Source organism: Meles meles, chromosome 4 (genome assembly GCF_922984935.1).
Source record: "Meles meles chromosome 4, mMelMel3.1 paternal haplotype, whole genome shotgun sequence".
In the NCBI taxonomy this organism is placed as follows: domain Eukaryota; kingdom Metazoa; phylum Chordata; class Mammalia; order Carnivora; family Mustelidae; genus Meles; species Meles meles.
The window spans coordinates 13,837,501-13,864,127 of NC_060069.1; the positions used below are offsets into that span (position 1 = coordinate 13,837,501).

General features: G+C 37.4%; 1 protein-coding gene across 9 annotated transcripts in view; it reads right to left on the reverse strand.

The window, feature by feature from the left end:
- Positions 1 to 26,627, reverse strand: part of SATB1 (SATB homeobox 1) — a 99,110-nt gene that overhangs the window by 22,560 nt on the left and 49,923 nt on the right. For all 9 annotated transcript variants that reach the window (XM_046001720.1, XM_046001722.1, XM_046001723.1 and 6 more), the window contains 3 exons: positions 25,006 to 25,460; positions 17,295 to 17,507; positions 8,396 to 8,551 (listed from right to left, as the gene is read on the reverse strand). In XM_046001720.1, the coding sequence (XP_045857676.1) occupies positions 8,396 to 8,551; positions 17,295 to 17,507; positions 25,006 to 25,460 (824 nt within the window). The remainder of the gene's footprint in view (positions 1 to 8,395; positions 8,552 to 17,294; positions 17,508 to 25,005; positions 25,461 to 26,627) is intronic.

Here is a 26,627-nt window from a genome sequence, read left to right on the forward strand (position 1 = left end):
ATTAAAGCAGTTTTCCCGGCGTATTTGGCTGCCTGATCAGATTAGTGAAAATGTTCTTCAGAACAAGCCCTGTGTGGTCTGCCAGAGAGGAGGAAATAAAAAGCAACAAAGCATATTTTGGAATGATAAGCAGCGCTGGACTTTTACTCCAGCAAAAAAGCTCTACTTCCCTCTGGAGCCTACAGATCTAAATGTCCTGTCCATTTTAATTCTTCTGTTCAACTTGGGTATTCCGGTACACATTCGGGGCTATTTCTTTCGTTTCCCCTTCCTCTCCATCAGATCAGACTGCTTCATCATCAGGAGCCATCCCAACTCCCAGCAAATTTCTTTTAAACAAGGCAATTTTAAAATCGGGAAAAGTATCGTGAATGAGTGCTTTACTGCTAACTGATGAAATGGGGCAATTGGGAGAGTCAAAAATCAGGGGAAGGAAGGCCACTTAAAATTCACCTGCTAAACAAAAGACTCCTCTTTTATGTAACACAGAACAGAGATTTAAAGGTTTATTTGCGTTTGGATCTCAAAATGGGTGCAGCGCGGGCCAAAGTTGGGGCAAACATTCTTCCAGTTGAGCAGAACGCAGAGTCCTCATCAAGGAAAGGGCCATTTGTTTGAAAATACTCTATTGAGCATGCTCTACCTTGCCACCGGAATATGCCAAGCGCTGTCACAGATGGCAGGCTCTGACAGTTCCCATCCGTAGCGCCGATACTCGACAGTTCAGCACAAGATCAGTGACATTCTGTCTCATTAGAACCACGCTAATTATCACAGCTAGTTTCAGGGGAAACCATGTGTTGCAATGGTCAATTTGAAGGAGTCTGTGCATCAACAAACTGGTAATAAGGATCAGACACCTTATTATATGACAGCATGCTGCCTATGATCTGATTTACGGAATCAGAGGCACTGAGGCGGCCGAGGAGGCTGGCAGTTTATGAAACAGTGTGTTTAAACCCAATTCCTGAAGCATACCGGTTGAAAAGGGAATTGTTAAAAAAAAAAAAAAATGCACAAAGGCAACTGGCGTTGTTGAATCAAGCAATCGAAGGAGAATAGATTCTCTATTAACATACACACCGGAAGTAGATGAAGACTTGGAAAAAAAGACAACTTCATCAATTTAACAATTGTATGGCAACACCACAAGAGGATGGAACTTGTGTTTTTTACAAGATACTTCATGATAAGTTACAGGAGGGCTGTATTCCTACTAATCTCTAAGACATATACATTTGTTTTCACAGGAGTGGTCTATGACATTGTTGTATTTTTGTCATGCAAAAGAATTGCACATGTAAAGGCAATACACGTATAAAAATGAATACTCTTAAAGGTTACTTTTTAAGAGACTAAAGGTATTCTCGCAGAGCAGGAAAAAAAAAAATCCACCTGAGATTCGTATTAGCAACATAACTTCTTCCATCCTTCTCTTAGCACCTTTCACTGATGTGAAATTTTAACGGTGTGGTTTCTTCCGGAGCTATTTTTCTACTGTCATTTTGCATAAATGCATTTTCATACTTCATTCATTTCACAGGGCCTTTATTTTCATTTCCCATATGAGGAAAAAAGGAGATAAAGCTAAAATAAAACCTACCTTTACTACCCAAAACATAAAAGACAACTGTGGAGACTTCTGAGAAAACACTTTTCCTTTCAACTTGGTAGTTTGTTGAAGGATTCTATTAGAGCTACAGTTCCGTGCTAAGTTTAGGCGAGTTACATTCCGTTTGAGGACTGACTACTATTAAGAGTAAACCCCATGGGCTTCCTCTCTTCCCTGCTCCCATTCTGTGGATGCCTGAGCCTGTCCTGAAGAACTCACTCATCACCTGTCAAAACTGATCATATCACGGAAGAGCTTCCAAAAAGAGGAATTCCCACAGAATATTCTTCATCTATACTTTTCAACTTTATCCTAACCTTTGAAAACAAAAGGTGGCTTCAGATTAAAGCCAATTCTACAGATGCATAACCGGTATATTCAAGCTTTAAAATGTGTATGCTGAAATACTTTAAAGTGGGCCACTCTGGTGGTAACTTTCCTTGGACTTCCCCATATGATGACCCTCTTTAAAGAGCTGGCCCAATATTTACAAACTGATCTTTTCAAATACTGTCTAAAATTTTCTTGTGACGTTTTCTCAGGATGGAGAAAATGGGCTTAATGAATTATGACTGTATTTGTAACAGTTAACTTATTGAGTGGGTCAATGGAGAAAATGTATTTATATGATTTAAGGGAATTAATTTTAAATTTAAGGCAAAAGAGTGAAGATTTTAAATGATTTGTAAATGGCAATAAGGTAACTGAAAACCTTCTCTCCAACTTTTTAAAAAATAGATAAGCAAACATATAGAAAGAAAAACATCCCCTTACATGATTTTTTAGCCCAAAATATAATGAGCAAGTAAGTGTTCTACTTAATAATTCTAGGCCTCCTTGATCAAACCCTAGATTTATAAAGCATAGGCTTACCTTTAAAATGTAGACAGGCTGATATTCAGATCCCCCAATTTAACTAGTCCTTAAAATACTATGTCACGATTGTGTACCTTTTAAACTGTTACAGTAGGTCAACATTTGTGTATTTAAAACCATTGATTTCAACAGTCCTGTTCAGCAACCAACTAGAAATACAAAGATAGGTCTGAATTTTAGAAAATTAAATCCAATATGGATTTCCAGTATTTGGACATAAGAGATTTTTAGGTGGTTACCAATACAGACCACCCTAAACAGGAGATGGACAGAACTCCACATCCTTCTTATTCAAGAGGGCAGCACACAGTGGCCTCCCACATGGGTGCTGAAGTGCAAATGGGCAGGTTGCCCACGTGGCTACACCTGGGATGGTGGGGTTGTCTTGCTTCTCTCCTTGCTCTCCCCTCAAAGTACTTCTCAAGCCAATTCAGGGAAACCAAAGCTGCATCGCCCCAGAGTCACCTCTGCGCAGTAAAAAAAATAATAATCATAATCATAATAAAATAAAATAAAGCACTAGATGGAGTGTGTGTCAAGAGGCAGTTCTCTCCCCAGACCCTGCCTGAAGAATACCGGATTTGCCCAAGAGAAGGGGCTATGAGGACAGTATGTCAAGATTGTCCCAGAGACTCCCAGAAGAGGATGCGGCACCAGGAAAAACCGAAGCCGTGACTCTCTCACAGCTGCAGGGGCCTCCTCTGTGTCTTCCAGAGGAGGCTACGCAGGTGAAATCGTGTTGCAGCAAAGTCTGTCGCATGAACATTCCAAAAGAATGAATCAGCGCAGAGCTTCCAAGTGTAGTTTCCCTGAAGTGTAATTGAATTCTAACCAAATAAAAGATGCCCTCACTAACATGCTGGAGTACAGACTGCAACTGTGGTTCTGTGATTTGTTTTTCCCTGGGTTTTGTCATGATACATTCCTGTTCCTGGCAATGAAAATTACATTTTTTGCCCCATTTCTAGCCCCACCGATCCGTGACATATCATCTTACTTGTATTTAAGACATTCTAATCACCAGCAAAGAGTTTCCAAACCCAAAGGCCAAAAGATGCACCAAAGCTTCCCTCTCTCTTCTACCCCTTCTCTTCTCCTTCCTCCACCCCACTAAAGGCTTTGAATCTCAATAACAAGAGTGTCTGAAAAGTGAATGGGAAAAAAGCAAGAGGCTTTAAATTATTTGCTCTCTTCCACTGGTTGTGCTACCTTTGCAGAGGCAAAGGCCACTTTCCTTTTTCTTTCTTTTTTAGGCACTAAAATCCTACCATCAAGTAACGAAGCAGTAGCAGTTGGGTCCTGTAAGTCTATGGGACTGGTGGGGGTGGAGACTGCCAAAGACGATATTCAGTCATGTTCAGTCAAATAGAATTTTCATCATCTAGTCACTTTACCTAAAAGAAATACCCAGTTCAATAAAGCACTAGAGAGAAATAATTTTCTAAACACAAGGGGCGATGCAGCGGCACACCGTCAGAGCCCTGGACTCCCACGTTGCCGTGTCTGCAAGCCCTACCTCTGCAGACATGAAAATCAGTGTAACAATTCCATGTACAAGGCGAGGCCTATGGCGCTGCTAATGTCCCCTTGCTGGACATACACCTTAAGTCTCAGAGCTCTCAGGAGGTTTGCTGTGGAATAAAATTAGATTCCAACATCTGCCACCATTAAGGAAAAAATTCCATTTCCATCTCCCATATGAAAACACTATAACCAATGAACAGTAACTGAACCTTGATACCGTAATGGTTATTACCCAAATCAACTATTTTTTTTAAACAGTAAAATTAGCGAATTCTGCTCTCATAATTATTTGAATGTTATCAGACTAAATGTTTGATAAAATTCCAATATGATTCACTTGGAAAAACTGCTGCTTATTTGAATACCCAGAATATAAAGTGTATTCATTTGCAGCTACTCACATTATGTTTAAAGCATATCATCCTTTTAAAGTTTGCATTAGCCTGCTCTCCTACCCAAGCACAAAAAGTAGCCTACCTTCAGTCTTTACTTGCATATCTTATTCAGACATTTCTATTAGAGTTAAAAACAATCTCATTTCTATTACTCATCAAAGAGAAGACAGAATCCATGTGAAATGGTGGAATCCACAGAGTTGGTTTCTTTTACTGAAAATACTTGGTGCATTAGTCAGTACATAGCACGACTATGATGTGTCTGATTTCATAACATCCTGGGACTGTTTGAAATTTTAAAAATGATTATGCTGCCTGCCACTCAGGATACCTACACCTCAAGCTTTACCTTTTAGTGTAAAATGAAAAGTATTTGAGATAAATACATAGATAATAAAGAAGTCACTCTGTGGAGAGGTCTGAGCCTCTCGCTGAGCACATCATAAGACGTTCTCCATTTGTGTAGAGTGCTGTATGATTTAAAAGCTCTTCTGCATCTATTGTAGCATATGATCTTCTCCCATGCTAAAAGAATCTTGGGCTCAAAAAGGTTAAATAATTTCTCACGATTCTAACACCTACTCGGAGTCCTACTTGGAGTCCTCTACCACGCATCTCCCCTCAGCCCAGCTGGACATGAAAAAGTCTGGATTCCTAGGACCCTATGCTGATAAGAACCTGTATTCCATGAAAATGTCAATGAAGAAAGGAAAGCTCCTGCCATGTCCTCGATCAGTTCGTCCAGTACCCCTAATTCCTCTCTCCCAGAACAGGGTATCACTTCAGTCCTGAAGCTCCTAGAACCCTGAGGAAATACTAAAAGAGGAAGAGAACCAAGAAATTGGGGTTGGCTCTACTACTTATCAGTCTGGTGACTCTCATGTATAAAATGCAGAAAACGGGGCTAGCTCCAAAGGTTACTCTGAGAATCAAATGTAGGTCATACATAACACGCAGTGGGGACTAGCACAAAGATGGTGCTGGACAGTCAGCCAACTCAGAGGACCGGAAGCAAATGCAGTGAGACGGGCTGAGGTAAAAGTGACTCTTCATACACGCTTCATTTTCAGGGACTTCTGCCTCACTCTGACAAGGTGTGGCACATACATCTCAGAAGTAACTCTTTGGAAGTTAAAAATTTTGACCACAAAAAGGTCAGATTTGAATATTTTGTTTGTTTGCTAGTTCTTCTGTTCCCTTCACAAAAATCATGGCAGAACAGAAGTTAAATAGTGACTATTTTCCCTCGTTAAGTCTGACTTCTTCTCTCAGTGACATATACACTTTTTGGACGGCGTATTTTTAAGTAATCTTCAATCCTTCTACATATTTTCCTACCGAGGGTAGTGTTGACACCTAAACTGAACGACAAAGGGAAAATCAAAAAAACCCTCTGTCAGGGAGTTAGAGGATATTTGTAGTTAGGAATAACTACCCGAAAGAATGGAAGTTACCAGTATGCTTGACCCCACTGCCAACCACCGGCTCCTTGGATTCTGTTAATCAGTATGAGGGGATGAGCTAACAGCTTCAGGGGTTCTGGGAAACACAACATCCTGGCAGAGACTTAGAAGCTTCCAGCTGACACTGCCGAAACAAGACTCATGGGAAGCTCTGGAGGACAGGGGAACAAACAGCAAGCACGTTTAAAAAATTCACCAGAGGGGGCGCCTGGGTGGCTCAGTGGGTTAAAGCCTCTGCCTTCGGCTCAGGTCATGATCCCGGGGTCCTGGGATGGAGCCCCACATCAGGCTCTCTGCTCCGCGGGGAGCCTGCTTCCTCCTCTCTCTCTGCCTGCCTCTCTGCCTACTTGTGATCTCTCTCTGTCAAATAAATAAAATATTAAAAAAAAAAAAAATTCACCAGAACATCACTCACATGACATTACCCGCCAATTGTTGCCACTGTCTAAACAGCTCCCAAATCAGTAACTCGGGCCAGGTGGGCAGATTTGGGGATATCATTTAAAAGAAAGACAGACTGAAGGTAGCAAAGGGGATGCTAACTGAAAGGAGCTATGCTATAGTCAGAAAGGAAACGGGGAGGCAGGAAATGTCACCGAATTAAGTGACAGAGGACAAGCAATTAAATGACAGTCACCAGAAAGTTTTCATATTTATTTTTGTTCATTTTAAGTCTGACCCTTATTGTAATAATACACATCTAGTTTTTGGTTCATTTTAAGTCTGACCCTTATTACTGTTAATAATACATGTCTAGTTTCTCCGTTTATCTATTTTCGGGATTTGGAGCAAGTGTTTGGCTCCGTAATAATACGGTCTGTTATTCTTGATAAATGTAATTGGACAGGTCAGAAAAGACGCAGGATCAGAAAGAAAGGCAAGATAATATACGTTTGACGACGAGATCCTCATCATAATTAGACTAAAGAGCCAAAACAAGAACGTGCAGGGTGGGTGGGTGAGGGGCAAACTGAGAGCAGGACATTTCTCCTTAATGCATAGTCTCGGCATGTAAATGAAGACATCTGAAGAAGCACACAGGTTTGAAGCGGCTCTAACATTCTATCATAATTAGAAACATTTCAAGAGCCCTGTAATTTCCAATCAAAATTACAGTAATTTCCGATATACAAGCCATGATTCATGACAGAATTTTACATTCCATGAGAGATTACGGTGGCCTGATGTATGACACGCTGAGTACAGCACTAACATAAACAATTCAGTTTAATGTTTAAACAGCACTTGATGTTTAGAATCTCACAATAAAAGAAACATATTATTGTAGAAATTATCACTTTGACAGTGATTGAAGGGTAGGAAGGCATGTGGCCTATAAAGCTATAATTTTTACAGTCCACAGCTTGAGTTTAATCATTTTTATATAACATTTCCAAGATATCCCTTAAGTATTTCATCTAGCATATAACTTAAATAAGAACAACCTTTTCTAAAGCAAAACCCCTATCAAGTACCACTACTAACACTGATAAAGAAAAATTTTAGAAAGAGCTAAAAAAAATAAAGTATGGTATAGTAAATGTTGCATATTGTAAATACTCTCAGAATTGTCTATTTTTATCAGAGGTTGACGGCCGCCAGGCTATTTTATGAAGGAGAGTTCATTAATGATCATTAATGATCGGGAAAATATATTTGTTTAAAATCACAAGTTGTTAAAACACCACCTCCAAATTCCCACCTTGGTAATGTTACCAAATATTGTCGTAAAGGGAAGACAGTTTAGAACTCTTCCAGTCCTTTAAAAAGTATTCTTGGCGTTGAATGAGGATTTATGAGCAATTTTAAGTTTGCTCCTATAGACGACTCTGCTTTTGATGAGCATAAATTTTCAATATACGAAAATTATACTGATAAAGGACTGCCTTATTTCTCCTTTGTTATGTTTTCATCTTGTTGGTAGGGACTTGCAACTTTTCTAATTCAATTTTATTCATTTAGATTCGGACAGGTTTTCTAATCGTAATTCAAGTTGTATGGCTTATATATGGTGTATCTATGAAAAAACTTAAGGTCATTAATGGGCAAAGATATGTGTGGTGGACATGCTCGTTTGTGTACCTAATAGTTGTGGATGCCTGAGGTAGAACAGAAGAAACTATTATGTTTGTAGTCTTTTAGGATGGAAATCAAGGTCATCTGAGCAATAATGAAACAATAGCAATTCAAGTTACTTGTCCCAGTACAATAGACCACATTGAGAAACTGCCTCTACGTTATGATACTCTTCTGAAAACAACTATTAACTGACCCCGAGATTTCCTGAGAAATCCCTGGTCTAGAGAATGGGTGTTGGAGGAAACAACGAAACCATGTATCTACTGCCTGAATCTGAGCAACACTTGGTTTCATCACAGAGCTCTGTCGAGAATCCTGGAGACCGTTCCCTCTCAGTGATGCAGGTTCATACTGAAAACAGCCCCCCCCCCCGCCCCGCCCCTGCCGAATGAAACTTGCACTGGCATCGCAGATCAACATTCTCAGTGCCTAACCGAGGTTCTTACCTGGCTTTTGGTTGCAGCAACCTTTGCAAAGAGTGCTTGGGACACTTTGGCACGCTTCATTTCCTGCTGAATCTCATCATAAATGGAAGCATTAATGTTCATGGTATTGTTCTCTTGTTTCCCATTCCTCTCAGTGGCAATAGTAGCTGTTTTCACCTACAAAACATTTTGAACATGACTGTCATTTTTCATTGGCCAAATTGTTTTGAAGCTTTTCAGGCTCAGCATCCAAACTGGACACTGTTGCTCCTTTTATGATCAAGGTGATCAACAGTGCAGTCATTCAACATTAGTTATTACCCCGAGATCAGATTGCTTAAGTTAAGAAAGTCACATTGTCACAGGTGATTGCGTCCGTAATAAGACAGCCACTGCCAGCTGACAAACAGGAATTAGAATGCCATAAAGTAAGTTTTCTGGAAAACAGAATAGTTTCAAAGACTTGAAAACCCTAAACTAATTGTTTCCCAATTACTGTCCATTGCAATTCTAACAAAGGAAATTCACAATTAAAATCATAATGCCCAGTGCTGTATCTTCACTGGGTGCCCAGTGCCTAATAGACAATTGCATCACTAATAGCTATTACATCCTATGGCCTTTTTAATTTTAGACTTTTTTTTTAATGCCTGTTCCTCTTATGTTTCATTTAAAAAATCTTCCATAACAAAGCCATTTGCAGAGCTGCATATTTAAATCTTCTATCCATCCATGAAACAGGTAGCACGCCTTGCTTAATTATCATAAAGGCTGGTTGCATTTTACACGTGCATGTCCAAGCTGTTCTGTATAATTATTTCATCTTTTCCTGGCACCCCTGTACGTAACTATTTCCTTTTGACTTGTGGAACCAGACAATAAGAAAATGTTTCACAATATTTAACAGAATATTATTGCAAGTTACACAAATTATATAATCAGTGACTTTATAAATACATTCAAATGAATAATCTTGAGTGAAAAATTAGTACCAACGCCTTTGGTAGTAATGATAAGCAGGTGTCAGCAGTAAAAAGACACAAAATCTGGGAGTAAAAATAAAATCTCAACCTCAAAATTTATTGATACTATTATTAATTTCTAAAACTCCAAATTTAATTTTTATTAAGCAGTTATGTGAACCAGTCTGGAAAATTTATGTATGAAGTATGCAGTTGCTTTTTCACTAGGATATTGGTGAAAATGTCAATGAAAAGTTACCCATAGATGGAGGACCCTGTTTCTCCCAGCCAGATAATTCACTGTGGACCACATCTCTTAGGATCCTTTCCAGAATCTGGGTGTCTGTTGCATCCTGGACAATTTCTCACATATACAATAAGTGATCAAAAATGAAGTCCATTTTGGAATAAATGAATGATTTCTTTTGTCACGAAATGATACACCCCTTTAGTCCTGCTCTAAGTCTTTTGGGCCTACTTCATTTTCCCCTTAATATCTGATATCAAAAGATACGCAGAGGTTATCCTCAATAATTTGATCCTCTGCACTTAAGACACTAAATAGGAGTCTTAAAACATGCCTTGGGGCGCCTGGGTGGCTCAGTGGGTTAAAGCCTCTGCCTTCGGCTCAGGTCATGATCCCAGGGTCCTGGGATCTGCTCATCAGGAAGCCTGCTTCCTCCTCCTCCTCCTCCTCTCTCTCTGCCTGCCTCTCTCTGCCTACTTGTGATCTCTGTCTGTCAAAATAAATGAATAACATCTTTAAAAAAATGCCTTCTAACTTCTAGCCAGTTAGCAAAATAACTCACCTCTTGCTTATCTGGGAGGCAGCTACATCTTTCCCCCTCAATCCTACCCTTCTAAGCACTGAAACGATGATACTGTGAAATGGGTGCACCACAGGCCCAAGTGAGGAAACAGTAAGACAGGACAAGCCACCCACTGGTTGGCCCTCACTTGCGACTGCTACACTCTAAGCAGGAGATGGGGATGGCAAGTGCGTAGGGTGAATTTCCAGAGCCCCCCTTCTAGCTCTGTGACCCCAGAAAGCAAGGGCACTCACAAAGGTATATTAAGGACTGGAGGCCACTAAGAACATCCACAGGGCTCTGAAACAACAATCTGCTAAATACCACCTGGGGAGCCAGAAAAGTTAATGCATTACCATAAACTGCCTACAAAGTTGCTTTGGTGAGATCCGCAACTTTGCTCTGGGGTGGTCTTGCTTTGAGGCAAAAGGGTAGATTTGATCACCCCAGGGGGTCTCTTTTAATACCTATTTTTCTCACTGTTTAAATGAAAGAGAAAAGAAAAGCCATTTCAATCGCTTTGAAAATTGAATGTTATGGAAATGGGAGCATGAAGTCCGGGGCATCGGAAAAAAACAGTTCCTTGGTAGCAGTCTGCTTAGCAATCCTTAAGAGAGCAGACTTTGGAAACTTGTTGTTTCGGTATGTTTTTAAAATAATTTTCATTCTTTTGTAAAAACTATGTTTAAGAATTTACCTTTGAGGTGGGCTATAATCATTTGTTTCAACCCTGTGATTTGGTTTCTAAAAATTTCGTTAATTTTTTTTAATAAAGCAATTACAACTTAAACCAAATAGCAAGAATTTTAAATCATTAAAAAAAAAAAATCAAACAACTGTTTCCTCGGAGCCAATACAATCAAAAGTGAAAAACACGTCCACATGAAACTTCTAAAAATTAAAAAAAGAGCGACAATTTTTTAAAATATAAAGTAAGAAACTCTGTATTACTCATTTTAAAAATATTTAGAAAAGCTCTTTATCATCTTGTTGGCTCAGATATGTATCTTATCATAGATAAGCTATTAGAATTCTGGAATCACATTTTTTCCTAAACACAAGCTATTGCTTAAGGGGAACTGACTTGGACAGCTTTTCAAAAATATGAAAGCTGAATTTTTCCCCAGGTAAAAATGGAAACAAAAATCTTTTATACCTCACTCTACTAAGTACTATTTTAGCTTAGTACAAAAAAAAATCTTTAATCCTGGTTTAGCTTTTAATATTATATCACACATTAAAATTCATAAAGTAGTTCATTCCAGGCAAAACAAACTACTCTTCAGCTCTTCTCCGCAAATAGCACAGGAGGTAAACTAAATGCAGTTGCTTTCCACATAGGCTTTTATCAAGGTAGGGTGTACTACTCCATCATTACGGCGGCGCCGGGGAAGTGGTTAGGAATTGGAGCTTCTACTATTTACCCTTTACCCTCCCACGTGAGGAGAGGGTGCAAGCACTAGGGTCGCTGGCTTTATATATCTCTAAAATTGTACGGTAGAACACAGATTTTCCCTGAGAATCTTATTCTGTTTCTTTCTGGATTGCTGAATGCATCAAATCATACTAGAAAATGAACTCTAAATACTATATCCATGCTACACACTACATATGTACAACACAAAACAAACTCTACTGTGGTCCTGGCTGGTGAGCGTACTATTCCTTGATGGAGGAGGAATTGTGTGCAAGCCCACAGCTCACGTGTGCATACACACACGCCATTGAAGTGTGAGGTAGATTTAATAATAATTATGATAACAACAAAGGCTGGCATTTATTACCTTTTTATCACGTGCTGGGCATCATGTTCAGATACATTAGCTCTAACCTGCATGAAAGCCCTGAGTAAGTACTATTACTGCCCCATTTTAAAATTTGAGAAAACTCTCCGGAAACAAAGAATTTATTCATAAGGCAATGTGAGATCTAAACTGAAGTCTGTCTAATGCTAATTCTTGTCTTAGAAACTACTGCTCTTTACCGAAGTTATGATGTTACACAGGATTTCTTTATTTGAAAAAATTCTAACTTTTTAAAGACATGCTGGATCTGCTTTTGGTGGCCCTTTGCTAAATCTGGCTCATTAATGTCTAATTTTTAGCAAGTGGCTTTGTCACTCGTTTTAGGAATCCAACCTGAATTTATTTGGCAAGGTATGCAAACTGTAAATGTTTTCTTGGTACTGTGATATAAGAAATGTGCTACTTAAAGGTATTCTTCCTGGTGAAAGAAAATGGTCCCCATTTTCAAATTTTTGTATATTAAAACTGTTTGAATATCATGGTTCTATCTTTTTATACTTTTCTTTCTGTTCTTTTTAGGAACAATATTAATTATTTTCCAAATATGGACCTTAAAAAGTCCTCTAGTATTTTAAAAGATGACTGATGATGGGAAGCATTTTATGAGCATGTAAGATCTTAAAATCAGGCTGGCCAAGTGATTCAAAACAAAACTTTTATCAAGTGCTAAGTTCCTGCCCGTAACTGAACCTGATTCATTACATTGTAGAAGACTTTGCTGGAAAGAGGCAGAAGGGTGCAGCTGCTGGATGAATTATACATTGCTTATAGGAACTTATTACATTTTCTAAAGGACTGTTATAAAATAACCCATCTTCCTTTTGAAGAAACTGAAGAATTACATAAAGAGATACAAAAATATAAAGAAAAAAAATCATTATGTAATTCATGTAGAATTTATAACTTGATAATTATAGGCTTTCAAACAGTCCTTATGGAAACGGAAAGTGCTAACCTAACTCCAAAAGTCACACATATTAAAACACACAAATAAAATCAGAGTAAGAGCACAACTAAATAGAAATCATCAACTTAAAACTGATCTGTGGGGGGCGCCTGGGTGGCTCGGTGGGTTAAAGCCTCTGCCTTCAGCTCAGGTCATGATCCCAGAGTCCTGGGATCGAGCCCCACATCAGGCTCTCTGCTCTGCAGGGAGCCTGCTTCCTCCTCTCTCTCTGCCTGCCTCTCTGCCTAGTTGTGATTTCTCTCTGTCAAATAAATAAAAAGTATTAAAAAAAAAAAAAAAAAAAACAACTGATCTGTGGAACAAACAAGTTCCAGAAAGTAACCACTAATTATTATTAATCAAACTCCTCCTATAAACTCATCCGTAAAATTTGCTAAGCATAATAAGAAAAGAAGCCTTTAGGATCAGGGGGTTTTGAGGGCTTAGGTTCCCCCAACATTTTCATATGAAGCAAAGTTTGGAAAGGGCTGTTTTCTCCACCGTTTCAGAAATGCCCCACTGTCTGAAATCTTTGAGGGAATCATTTGTCAAAAATTTAATGTATTCTATCAGAAGAAGGTTCTCATGTGTGTTCCTCTTCCTAATCTAAAAATAAAACTTCCCACCCTCTGTGACAAATAGAAGAAGTCCCCAAGTTTCATTTTCCTCTTTCTAAAGCGTTTGTGCTTCAAGGAGGTGGCTTGAGGTAGGCGAAAGAGCAAGAGACTTAATAGGTGGATGTGAAAACAAACTCAACCTTAAACTTGGTTTTCTCCTCTTTCTCCAACCATAAGGTTGTATGAGGATTCAATGAATTCATGGGCATGAAGGTGTTAGAGAACTGCGAACCATTATCAAGTATAAGATATTCTTATTTCCTGAATTAGAACATGTACATTATGAAAACAGGCTTTCAGCAAACATGTCGGACCTGGAGCCTACTGCTGTAGACAGAGGACAAAACCCATGGCACGGCTGCCCCTCTTGAAGCACAAGGGACAGGTCTGCACCAGAGATATCACTCCTAGGCAAGGGCTATAGTGATTTCTGATGTTTGGTCTATCTTCCCAGGGGAAAAATTCCTTGGAATAAAATGTGCGACCTGACTAAATGCAGGGAAGCTTCTTCTTAAAGATCATTTAGAATCCAAGTTCGTCGACAGTGTAGGTCCTCAGTCTGGTATGACCTAGGGAGGACATCTCAGTCATCTTCGGTATAACCTCAACTCTACAGGGTAGGAGTTGGAACAGAATCCAGCTCTCTTGGTCCTCAAGGTGGTCTGGATCTCCTGTGAGCCAAAAGGGACTTCTGCCTTTAAAAAGCAGTTTTCTTTAAGGGCGAATGGGTGGCTCAGTTGGTTAAGCATCTGACTCTTGATCTCAGCTCAGGTCTTGATCTCAGGGTCGTGAGTTCAAGCCCCATGTTGGGGTATGGAGTCTACTCAAAAATAAATAAAATAAATAAATAAAAACAATAAAAAGCCATCCTTTATAAAGAAATCAGGGTTCATGTCCAACAAGTTAAAGGCTTGTCTCAAAATATGTTTCAGATCTCTTCATTTAAGGGGAAATGAAATGCAATAATGGACTTCTCTTTGTCAAAATATAAAATTAAAAAAGACAAAATTCTGCCATCTGTTTCTGTATTTGTGGTTTTGTCCTTTTTCCCCCTTCCATTTTGATCATGTGTCATATGCATATTAAAACCTTAAGTACAGGGGCGCCTGGGTGGCTCAGTGGTTTAAGCCGCTGCCTTCGGCTCAGGTCATGATCTCGGGGTCCTGGGATCGAGTCCCACGTCGGGCTCTCTGCACTGAAGGGAGCCTGCTTCCCTCTCACTCTCTCTGCCTGCCTCTCTGCCTACTTGTGATCTCTCTCTCTGTCAAAATTAATAAATAAAATCTTTTAAAAATAAATAAATAAATAAATAAATAAAACCTTAAGTACAATGTATTGGTTCCCCTTTAAAAGCATTCAATTTCAACAGTTGCAAAACATTACTAATTTGGCTGCTAGAGAAACATTTGTTCCCATCTTAAGTACTCATTTTACATCGATAATACTTGTAATACATTAAAGATTTCTTAAAATGTCATTCATAAAGTCACTGTTGGAGGGTAAAAGGTGAACAAACTGGTTGTGAGCTCTATTACAATAACATTAAATAACACAAAGGGATTCTCAGTAAGGCAAATTAAAATACCTGAAGATGCGTATTATAGCAGTGAAATTAATAAATTTATATAATAAAATTATACACACATCAGAAAATCATTTTGGAATTTGGTTAGATGGCCAGTAATATCGCATTTCAGAAACTTTTCTCCTTTGAGAAAGTTTCACTAAGAATCTGTGGTATCTCCATACCTTACATGTTCATCATTGGCTAGATATTCCAGCTAAGGGCTTGCTCTCAAGCTCTCTTGAGAACAAATACAGCAAAGAGTGGCTCAACCAGTTAATCAATAATGCAGGCCAAAATAAATTATATTTTCTATCCCAACTTATCAGCAGTCTTTAGACACATATACAGGAGAGCTGCCCAAGAGTATCTTAACAGTATGTGAAAAGAAATACCATTTAAAAATTACTGGAAACATGGCTAAAGAAAAAACTTGATGAATAAGGACAGCAGAATCACATTTGGAAAAACAAAAGCACCACAATCATATAAAAAATTAGAAAACAAAAACTGTGTTAAGGAACTACTAAGTCAAATATTTAGATAGATTAAAAAAAAGAAGAAACAGCTCAATGCTGAAGTTCATACTGATCTTAAGCAAGCAATTCTTTTGTTAGTATAGCAGATTAAGTGATAAGTAAAGTAACTCTTTGCCCAGAGGCCTTCTGTAGAAGCAAAGTTAACTATGACGGTGTATTAACTCTAAACACCACATACTAAGTGTTAAACCAAGTCCAAAGTACAGTATTTTTGTTTAACCACTCTTAAAAAGTCATATACATACATATATAGTCAAACCTAGATATAAATTCATATATATATATAAAAAGTCATATATATGTATATTCTCATTCTTTTTCTTAAGAAATACTTTATGGAAGGCTTTACAGATCAAATTCAATCATTTGTGTGTGTAGACCAGTGGATATGTGTACATGCAGATAGATACCATTATTCTGTGCTAGAGACACATGACTTTCTTATCCACAATTACAGCAATGACTTTCTTGCAGTCTGTGCCCTAGACATTAAGACCAAATTGATGTTCATTACATAAAATGGAGAAAATGGACTTCGGACGTTTCGACAAAAGATTCATTTCATAACATTACAACATAGAGCTTTAAGAACCTCAACCAGTGGCTGAATATTATGTCTGTTCCTTATTGATGAAGTTATCTGTGGCAGTTTCATTTTTAGCGCTGTGTGTTTTTTCTGTACTTCCATACATGGAAAGAAAGCCATTTTGTTTTGTTTTGTTTTGTTTTTTAACTGCTGCTGAAAACAAATTAACATCAAGTTACGATTTCAGGATAACATTATATTACAAGAATACTTTGAATTTGTGTTCCATATTCAATTTTTATCAAGTTTTAGCTGACCTTATTTTTAAGGGCTGTACATGCAATAAGTTAAATGTGTAAGAAATAAATTTGCCTATTGATTCGAAGTCTAAACCACTTTTATGTAGTAGCTTATACTGCAAATCAACTTGTTGAATCCTCATAATAATTACAGGCTATCTTTAAAATTTGATTAAAAAAATAAAAATATAGATACACGTACACAAAGCTACCTGGATGATGAGTCCTGTCCTTTCTAAAAAGTGCGAAAAAGAAAATGTGCCCATTTCTGGGAATAAGGGTGGAATTCCTTATCAGCTCCATTTAAAACTGCCTTCAAGGATTGTATTAAACTTAATTATGAAAGATTACAAACGAGATGATGTGTAATTGGTACCAGCTGCACTTCGTATTGGAAAGCATAAATACAAATGGAATTATTTATTTATTTTTATTTATTTACTATTCAAACGGCAGTTCCCAAACTCATAGGGATAAAACTGACTTTATTACTTTTCTTCCTATTGAGTTTAAAATATTTCTTTACTTAATAATAGTAGTAGAGACAAACATCCCATTTAAAGACTACTTTCACCCCCAAAGAACCCCCAAAAGGAAGCAACATAAAACAATTTTCTTTCCTCTAATTAGTAGCTTATTGTTTTTATATCAGAATCACTGATTTGGGACCAAATTCTCCTCAAGTCACTCTATGAATTATTATTTTTAGAAAAAGTGGTATCTATTCATCTCTTTTTCCAATTTCTTGCTGAGATCCTTCCTCAAACATTAAGGAAGAAGAAGAAGGAGGAGGAGGAGGAGGAGGAGGAATAGGAAGAAGAAGAAGAATGGCAAAGAGGACAGGAGACTTCACCTGGGGAGGGCGGCTGGGCGGTGTGCTTATCAGGGGGGCAGGACCCATAGCCGAGGCAGCATTCAAGCTCCTTTCCCTTTCATCCTGGTAAATCCGATCTCTTTCAGCTTCTGGTAACTGCAAGAAATTCTGCATAGCCCGAAGGTTTACCAGTAAAGACTGGGATGCAGTCTTGGGGTCCTCTTCCTTTCGGAGGATTTCTGAAAGCAAGCCCTGCAGGGAATGAAAGGTACAGGGTGAGCTAGCTCCTGAGCTCTGCCCTGCCAGCGGTGATCCTTCCCTCTCCTCCGCTCTGTTTAGAAAATGAACAGTCAAAAGCATTAATTCTGCATAGAAATATGTTAGTTACAACTGAAGTGGTAGAGAGGAGAGCCTCAATTGTATTCTTAATTTTATTAAGCATCTGCTTTACATATAACACAAACTGAAACTGCCTAATTGGTCTCCTTCCTTTGAGTAGCTTAACTTGCCATGAAATCTTTCACAGAGAGACGATCCGATCCGAGGGAAGTTAAGAATAAATGAAATGCTCATAATACAACAGCATTGAACTGTATAGTTCTCAAGCTGCCCAGACAAAGGCAGCGGAATGCCGAGTGCCCAATATGTAAAGATACAAAGCCACTTCTAGGGAAAGAACTTTCAAAGAAAATACCAGAAAATGAATTGTAACATATTAGAAAAAAGATTATTTCTAAAGCATGCTATGTTTTCATAGGCAATATTTTAAGTTATCCTTTAATTTTCAAATTAACGACAAGTGATTCCTTCTATTTAACATTTAAGGAAATTGTACAGACTACCCTGAATAATTCTAAATACTATCATGCTATAACTATACCTCTGGGTAATAGGTTGAAATTTTGAACTTCAGAAATCGTTGATTAAATTTGAAATACATAACCCCATTTTTACTTTGCAAAAATCCATAACGGCATGCCCAGGAAAAGAATGCTATCAAATTCTGCAGTTGCCAATTTTTTTAAGGAATAGAAGTCTTTATTAGTTATAGAAGAAATTTACAATCCATTAGTAAGCTCCTCTAAGGTGTTTCTCTCTCCCCAAATACTAGAGCATTAATTGTCAACTATTTTTTTCTTTTTTAAGTTTTGGAAGAAGCCTTTCAAAAATAAATGGGTCTCCTCATTTTTATTTAAGGAATTACATGAAATAAAGGATTACAAAAATTTTCTGCCCATTTGATAGGAGCTGAGCACCCTTTATATCTTTCATCTTGTGCATAAAATACTGCCTGAAATACCAAGTCATATTTGCTTTCTACATTTAGCCAGAATATCAGTTTATCACAAGATAGCTCCAAATAAAATGCTGTCAAGATGTCCACGTCATTTGTAAATTTCACTTACCAATAACCCTGCAGAAATGGTGAAAGGGAACATTTGGGGAAGGGGAGGCAAAGTGTCATATCAAAATGATTGAGACTAAGATGATACATTTGGAATTTTTCATGATTCCCTGGAAGTGCAAACCTAGTTTGTTCCTAATTCCTCAGGGATAAGATACTATATTGCCTACATATAACACCTAGTCACAGACAATATAAAAGCACTGTCCACTTTAAAAATGACTCAAAAGAACCTCCAATAGGCTAAGGGGGCTAACAAGTAAATTTTAGTCTCTCACTTGGTCCTGCATCCGAAACCTGGAGAGTGGACCTGAACTTTCAGTTTCCCCATTAAATAATGTGACTGAAGAATGAAGGGTGCATGTTCTTTCATTCATAAGACTGACAAGTAATGCTGCAACTGTGTTTATACAAGAATAAAACATCCAGTCAATTTAACTAAAATTCAGTCAAACAGGCAGTCAATCATCCAGCTATTTAATTTGCACAAGGCCAACTAATTAGATTGACTGTGTTTCTGATGTGTCACATTGAAACCGAAAAATACAGGTCTCAAAAAAACGCCTGAAAAGAGGTGTAAAAAAATAGTCCTTGCTCTTTACTTTTCCCCACTAAATGTCATATATTAGAAGATGTGCTTGGCAAAGCAGTATATATGAACTACAAAGAAATCAACAGACGAAATGTACAATATAGTTAAATACAATGTTGCCAATTCCTTGAGTAGAATAACCTAATATTCATTTCTGTCATCCCAGCACAATGCCTACCACATAAGTGTTTGATAAATATTTACTACATGGATTAATTATGTGTATTCAGACCACAAAAGGAAAAAATTGTAAATGACTAATAGAAACTTAAGAACTAAGATATGCTACTCATGGGTAAATTCTAATGGAAATTCTTAATTTAATCAGGTAAGGCTTCAGTGAAAAGTTATATGGCACTTTGTAAGACATTTATCTACCTTAACTGTTCAGAAATTTAAAAAAAAAACAGATTAGGTCAAAAGAGATCCTATAAATACTCAGCATGTTACTGTATTTCGGAAATTTGAAATTAGACATTTATAAATCTCAAGTAACAAAATACTCTATTATCTCTATTAAAAATGTTTTCTGAGACAGCAGAGAACTATAGCGAGAAAAGCAAACACATGAAAAAATCATAAAATAATCTCTATCAAGTCGTGTTAATATGAAACTTAGTCATTCCTGCATGCTTAAACTAGAAGATAGTAGGTCACTTGGGAGAAAATTTAAAATTTCCTCTACCCATATTTTGATGTTGGTATGACTTCCCAGTAGAGCATTTAAAGTATTTTAGGGGTAAAGCATTTATTTCCACTTAATTATTCTACTGCAGCAAGTACAGTTTTTCTGCCTGCAGTAAGTTAAGGTCTAAGAGATATTTCAAATCCTGGAACACTCCAAGAGCTCTAAAGCAGCCAGTGTAGACAGTGTCAGGTGTTTTTAAAAAAACCTTTGGAATTTTTTTTTTTTTTTTTTTTTTTTTTTTGGCCCGGGCTTTCAATGAGGGGAGTGCCCCCTGGTGGAAATGCTTGAAAATATTGTTAGAAAATGTTTTGATTAGAATGTGTTAATTATCCCCCTCCCCCAGAATGCATGTTCTCATCCTGTTCCAGTTGTTGTTATTTGAGTAGGTACATTTATGTATCAAGATGTACATGGTCCCTCTTTCTTATTTCCCATAGTCAAAAATATACTTCAGCCTTAGGTCAAGGTCATTTGTAGTAATCCCCTGTGAAGAGTTAAGAGGTATCTATTACCAAAATCTTTTCTTTGTGCTAAAAAGTCATATGTCAAGGGCATAATGTACCTTACTTGCTATCTCAGAGAATACACTAAAACACCAGGACTGAAACATTATCATCAGTACTGTGCACCATAGGTCCTCAGCGGATTTACTGAACAAAGTCAAACAAAATCATCAGTCACACTTGTTTCTGAAAAAAAACTTGAGAATTTGTGTTATGTAGTAAGTTACCAACAACTCATGAATATTAATTTTATTGGCAATGAGACTTTGCTTTTCATTTGGACTTTACATCTTCAAATGATGCACTACGTGCTTTATACATAAAAACAGAAATATTCTGCATTGTCATTACATAGGGGTTAAGTGAGTATTCTAATTTTTTTCACTTGAAGAGAGAACTTACTGATGAATTCCTAAGCCTTTTTTACATTCCAAAAAGAGTTTACAAGTTATTACAAGTAAAATTCATTAGTAATTGTAAAAGAAAGAAAAAACCTTCAATAAATATTATCAGTACTTCCAAAAGCTAATTATGAATTCTTTAAAACAGCAGATAAGCGAAAGAGACTGCCAATCAGAACAAAAGGCCTGTCTGGCCTCCCGTTTGTCTCCTCTTTGAACATAATCACTGATTCAAATAGATTTTATCAGCTTCATGGAACTTCAAAGCCCTCAGAAGGAAAATATGATTTCATGAAACCTCCCTCTCTAAAAAGAAAATATGTAGAATATTCTTCAAGACTACCTGCCTCTGTTGTTTTGTGAATTTTTAATCATATGTCCAGGTGAAAGACGATTTTCAACTCCACCGACTACCTTGGACTCCTGCCAAGTAAGTTATAAGCAGACGCATTTATCTCTGTCGCTTGGGAGGCTAAACGAGAGCTGTCACGTTGGGGTAATAGCACCTTTTTACCTTTTATTCAATAGTGATATGGATAGTGGACTTTCCTTAAATTACACTGTGAAGAATTATAGGAACACAGTAGCAATTTCTGTTATACTTAAGCAGGCAAATTTCTCTCCACCACATAATTTACAGAACTCAAATTCAATAAAACATTACAGGATGGTCCATTACTGTTATCAGTTTTGAATAATCCATCTTCATTCTTTATTTTACTGGAAAATAAAGTGTGCCAAAGACAAGGGGTGGGGGAGAAAAAAGGGGAAAAAGCCACAGAATGGGATCAGAGTTAAACTCTGGGTTTTATTTTTTTAAAAAAAGGCACTAACGAATATATTTGCTTCTATCACAATCCTTAAATCGCAATAATACAGAGAAGTGAACTGAAAAGTATAAATCTAGAAGCTTTGGCAATTATTTTTAGCCATAGGTTTCCATTTAAAAGACATCAAGTAGGCATAAGTGAATGAATGACATATGCTAAAAGCTGGTATCTTCGGTAGCAATTAAAGAACATATGCCCATCAATTCAGAAGGGGAAAAAGTCCTTAGAACAAGTAATTATATAAATTTCACCATAAATTTTCAGAAAAGGTAAACTTTTTTTTCTTTTTTAATAGTCAAATGTGGAAGTCTTAAGAGAGGGGTTTTATTAGGACACCCAATTAGGAGGATGAGAAAATTCTTCCGTTAAGACTTAAAACATGAAATCCAGGATTTTAAAGTTTCACAGAGCTGTCAATGACTAAAATGGTCTCAATTCATGATAGTATTATCTATTATATTAATGTTTTAACAACTGTTTATAGGGTACCAGTTTCTTTATCTGATCATGTCATAACTTTGCATTTGCATGTACATATTTTACATTATTTTTTAGAACTTGGATTTGGAATTGCACATTGTAGTAAGTGCACACAAATGTGTGATGTGTGATTTAACCGCAGCTCCTTGTCTATGCATATGCATTAGCATGTGTATTTTCGTACTCCACACTCACACCATACACTCTCACTCTGCACCTGCTTTTATTGAAATGCATACACTTTGAAATAAACACACTACATGCATTCATATGAATGTATAATCATTAAAATAAATGCAGCTGTGTGTGTGCGCGCGCGTGTGGTTTTTAAGTATGACCACCAAAAACACATGTATGCTTGCACGTTCAAAAGCTTGTTCCCAAAAAGTGAACACTTAAATATACATAGACAATTACGCTTATTTAAGTCAAACAGCTTCAAATATGGCCAATATCCACTTCGACTGAGGATACCAATTACTAATATAAAGGTCTAAAACCAAATCCCTCTATCACCCTGGGCTCCAAATAATTTTTATGGTAGGAACTTTCTTCTAAATTAGCTATTTTAAATAAAGAGAGCTCAATACCAAAGCTGTCACTGTTTCATTCTCCTACCACCCTCACAAAAATTTAAGTCACTGTTTTTGATGTTAACCACAGAGATAACTACCTTTTCAAAGAGAATAATATGGCATAAAAAGAGAGCATATTCTAATTCTGCCTTCTTCCCAGCAACAAATCCTAGAGATATCCATGGAATCGGTCACTGTGAGAACCAGATGCAGAACAAGTGGTCAACTCTTCAGAGTAATGGTGTGACATCACAACCCAAGAGAAGAAAAACTGTACCGACCGATAATGACTTCATACATCCCTCAGCTAACCTCTCTTGTCATCCTTCACCATATAAAATACATTCCTTAGTGCTTTAAGAAATAACACATTGCTCAATTTTCAAAACACTTATCAGTAAATCTGTATTTCATTTGTGTTCATGTCAATGTTGGCTTTGTGTGTTTTCAATTAAATTGACAAGCATTTTACTGATCTTTTATGTAGAGACCTATTTTTTCCCAGTACTGAGAAATACTAGAAGTTACTGCTATTTCAAAAATAAATAATAAATAAATAAAAAATAAATAAATAAAAGAAGTTACTGCTATTTCAAAAATAAAGAATGCTGCTAGAAACAGGATTATCTAGACTATCTAAACTAGATTATCTAAACTCTTGATTCATTCACTCATTCATTTAATTTTTTAAATAATTACTTCCCACTGAATATGGTATCATGAAATTTACCGGCTAATAATGAACACATTTTTTTAAGTTGTAAAAATAGAGAAGTAAGTAAAATCATACAATTTTAACCTGAGACATAACCTTCTGCAACTCCTCTTTAAAAAAGACAAACGATGCACAAAAAATACAGATAAAGAAAGTGAAAACAAACACTGATTTAGTTAAAGGCTTTGTCAGGCCTCCTAACTTCAATCCAGTTAAGGCAAGCCAAAAATAAGTCACTGCTGGGATTCTCCTGGATATGGAAACTCTGCCAATAAGGAATTAATACTAGATTATTTTGTACCAGAATCTCATTGTTATAATCATGTAATAAACAAAATAACTTAAATATGAAAGGAAAGTACGAGTCAGGCCAAAAAACAAATTGACGAAAGAACAGTGGTAAAACAAGAAAGTTGAAAGGACATGATGTCCTCATTTCTAATCAAAGTTACGTGTTCTCTTATTTTTTTTTTAGTGTGCCTGGGCCAAAAGTAAAAACCATACGAACCATACTAATTTCCAAAAAAAGAAATTAAAAAAAAAAAACCCTCTCATTCACAATTTAAAAGAAAGGATTTGTTTCAGACTTTTCATCTGAAGGCCTTCCCATATCTTATTATCACTCTTTCTCCAGGTCCCTCTAACATCTTCCCTGCTGATATTATCTTCATAGGTATTTGCCCAGGAGGACAAAGGTGTGAACATGGTGTATGCAGATCTCAGGGAGAAGTCTGCAAACTAAGGCCTGCAGGCCAAAGCTACCCCGGCGCCTGTTTTTTGTAAACAGTTTTCCTGAAACACTAGGATACTCACGTCCATTCACCTATTGTCCATGGCTGCCTAACACCGGACACTGTGACACAGCTCTTAGGGCCCTCAAAGCCTAAAATGTTTGCTATCTGGGCAATTACAGAAAATATTTGGTGGTTTCTGATCTAAAGAATGAAGTTTGGAGGAACATCAATAATAATATAAAGAGGGGAGAAGACAAAGCTAAGAAACAGTTCAGGTTAATAGCCCTATGTACACATATCTGTATACTCCCCCCTCCATGGCTGTTCAAATTAAAGGGTAGAAATTGCTATTGAGTAACCACAATGTTTTTGGGGTTTTCCGCCCTCAAAAGTTGTAGAGGAACATAAACAGGGGATGTTAACATATTTATGTCTGATATGAGGGTAACAGGAAAGATAGTAGGCTCGAAGCTCAGAGTCCTACCAATGGCCCTGACCGAGTCATGAAACGCTTCTCAATCTGCTTCTACTACCAGCCTATGATTTCCCTATGTAAAAGCATAGATAATGACCCTTTGAAATATACTTGACACTGAACTTATCCTTTCAAGGCCCTTGAGTCGTTGCTCTGTATCTTTCTTGGTAAAGGAGGCTTATGAGAGGGAAAGGAGTGATAAAACTTAGCACCACCAAGAACAGACAGTGTGACCACACGACAAGAAGGATTAAACGTTAACACAGAGTAAAAGAATCAGCATGAGTAAAGGACTAAAGAGAGAAGGGAGAAAAAGGGAAGAGAGAACCATTATTAACAAAACAAAACTGACCTGAGTTCTGTTAAAAGCCACGCGTGCAAATACTGCCTGGGAGATGCCTGCTCGTTTCAGTTCATCCCGTACCCACTGGTAGATTTCGGAAGACACCTCTGTGTTGGTTGAAACCTGTTGCTCCAAAGGCTTATTCATAGATCTACTGACAGGGGGAGGGTGGTTCAAGTATTGTTGGTTTAAGGACTGCTGGGCTAGAAGTCTATTCACTGCATACTGCTGGTTCAGCAGCTGAGCCATCACCAGCTGCTGGTTGACCAACTGAGGACTGATGGGCGTTGACACGAGCCCAGGGTGCAGGTTCGGTAGAGGGGTCCGGACAGAGGGCTGGCTGCCATGGGAGAGCTGCGCGGGGGACGGAGGCTGCTCGGCTGTGTTCCCTGGGACCGGCTGCTGGCCAAAGTTGACGTGATTGGCACCTTGCTGGGATAGTTCAGAGAGACTATCCATTTCAACTAAAGCAGACAAAAGGAAAGTCATGTTAACAGTGATGGGTTCGCTGATAAGGATTTCTGACCATTTCCTAAACAGAGACAGTAGGCACCGGGCACATTAAAGATCCAATTAAACTAAGAAAATTTCAAGATGGAACTCAACGGCTATGTTTTTACTTCCGTCTTCCACACAATTCTACAAACTCTGAAAAGGAGACTATCAGGTACTTCATGTCTAGTTATATAATGCAGTTAAACTTCAGGCATAAAATTAATATTTTAAAATTCTAATTCTCCAAGAAGGCTTATAAGCAATGGTTATTTTAAATTAAGACAGCTTCTAGAAGAACACTGATTGTTTAATAAGAACTAGAGCTAAGAAAATACATGCATTAAAGCAAAAAGAAATACACATGTATTTTTCCATGATATATATTAACTGTTATTACTCGAGGCAAAAGGTTTGAAAGGGAAAAGAGGACATAAATGTTATCTATGTTCAATTTTTACCTAGCCATGAATATATAAAGAAGTAATCAATATAATAAATAAAGTGATCATAATGATAAGTAATAATAACTGAGTACAAATTGAACACTGGGTTGAGTATCATATATGGCTTGCTTCATTTAATTCTAACTATCATGGGTGGCAGGTATATCTGCAAGAGAATGAAGCAAATGATTTACCGTATTGCAAGCCAGTATACCCAGTTTTGCTAAGATCCAAATGTCTCTTGAAGAAGCTATGGCTATCACCAGATGCTAAAGACAATCTTTCAAGGAAGGGGCGGGGAGTCATCCTGGTACAATGGTGATACTGTCATGATTTTGCAATTTATTACCACCTACCAGGATGAATGCTTCTCCCTTGGCTAGCTCCCTTTGTGGATTGGCTGAGAGTCAGTTGTAAGTATGTCAAATGCTTTGTTGGCGCAAGGAAGAGACTGGTTTGATGCTCTTAAATGGAAAGGCCGAGGATGGTTGGTGTATGTGAATAGGTGAGTCTTCTCCAAACAGCACACCATGTTTCTCATGTATACTCTGGCTTGATTTTAATCATCATTTCTCTTTTTATTAAATATTCAGGATTTATATTTAGAGGAACTTATCACATTGCTATAATCACTGATATATGCAAAATATAACTAAGAATTGGGAAAGAAACCTTCCATTTCTACCAGTGATA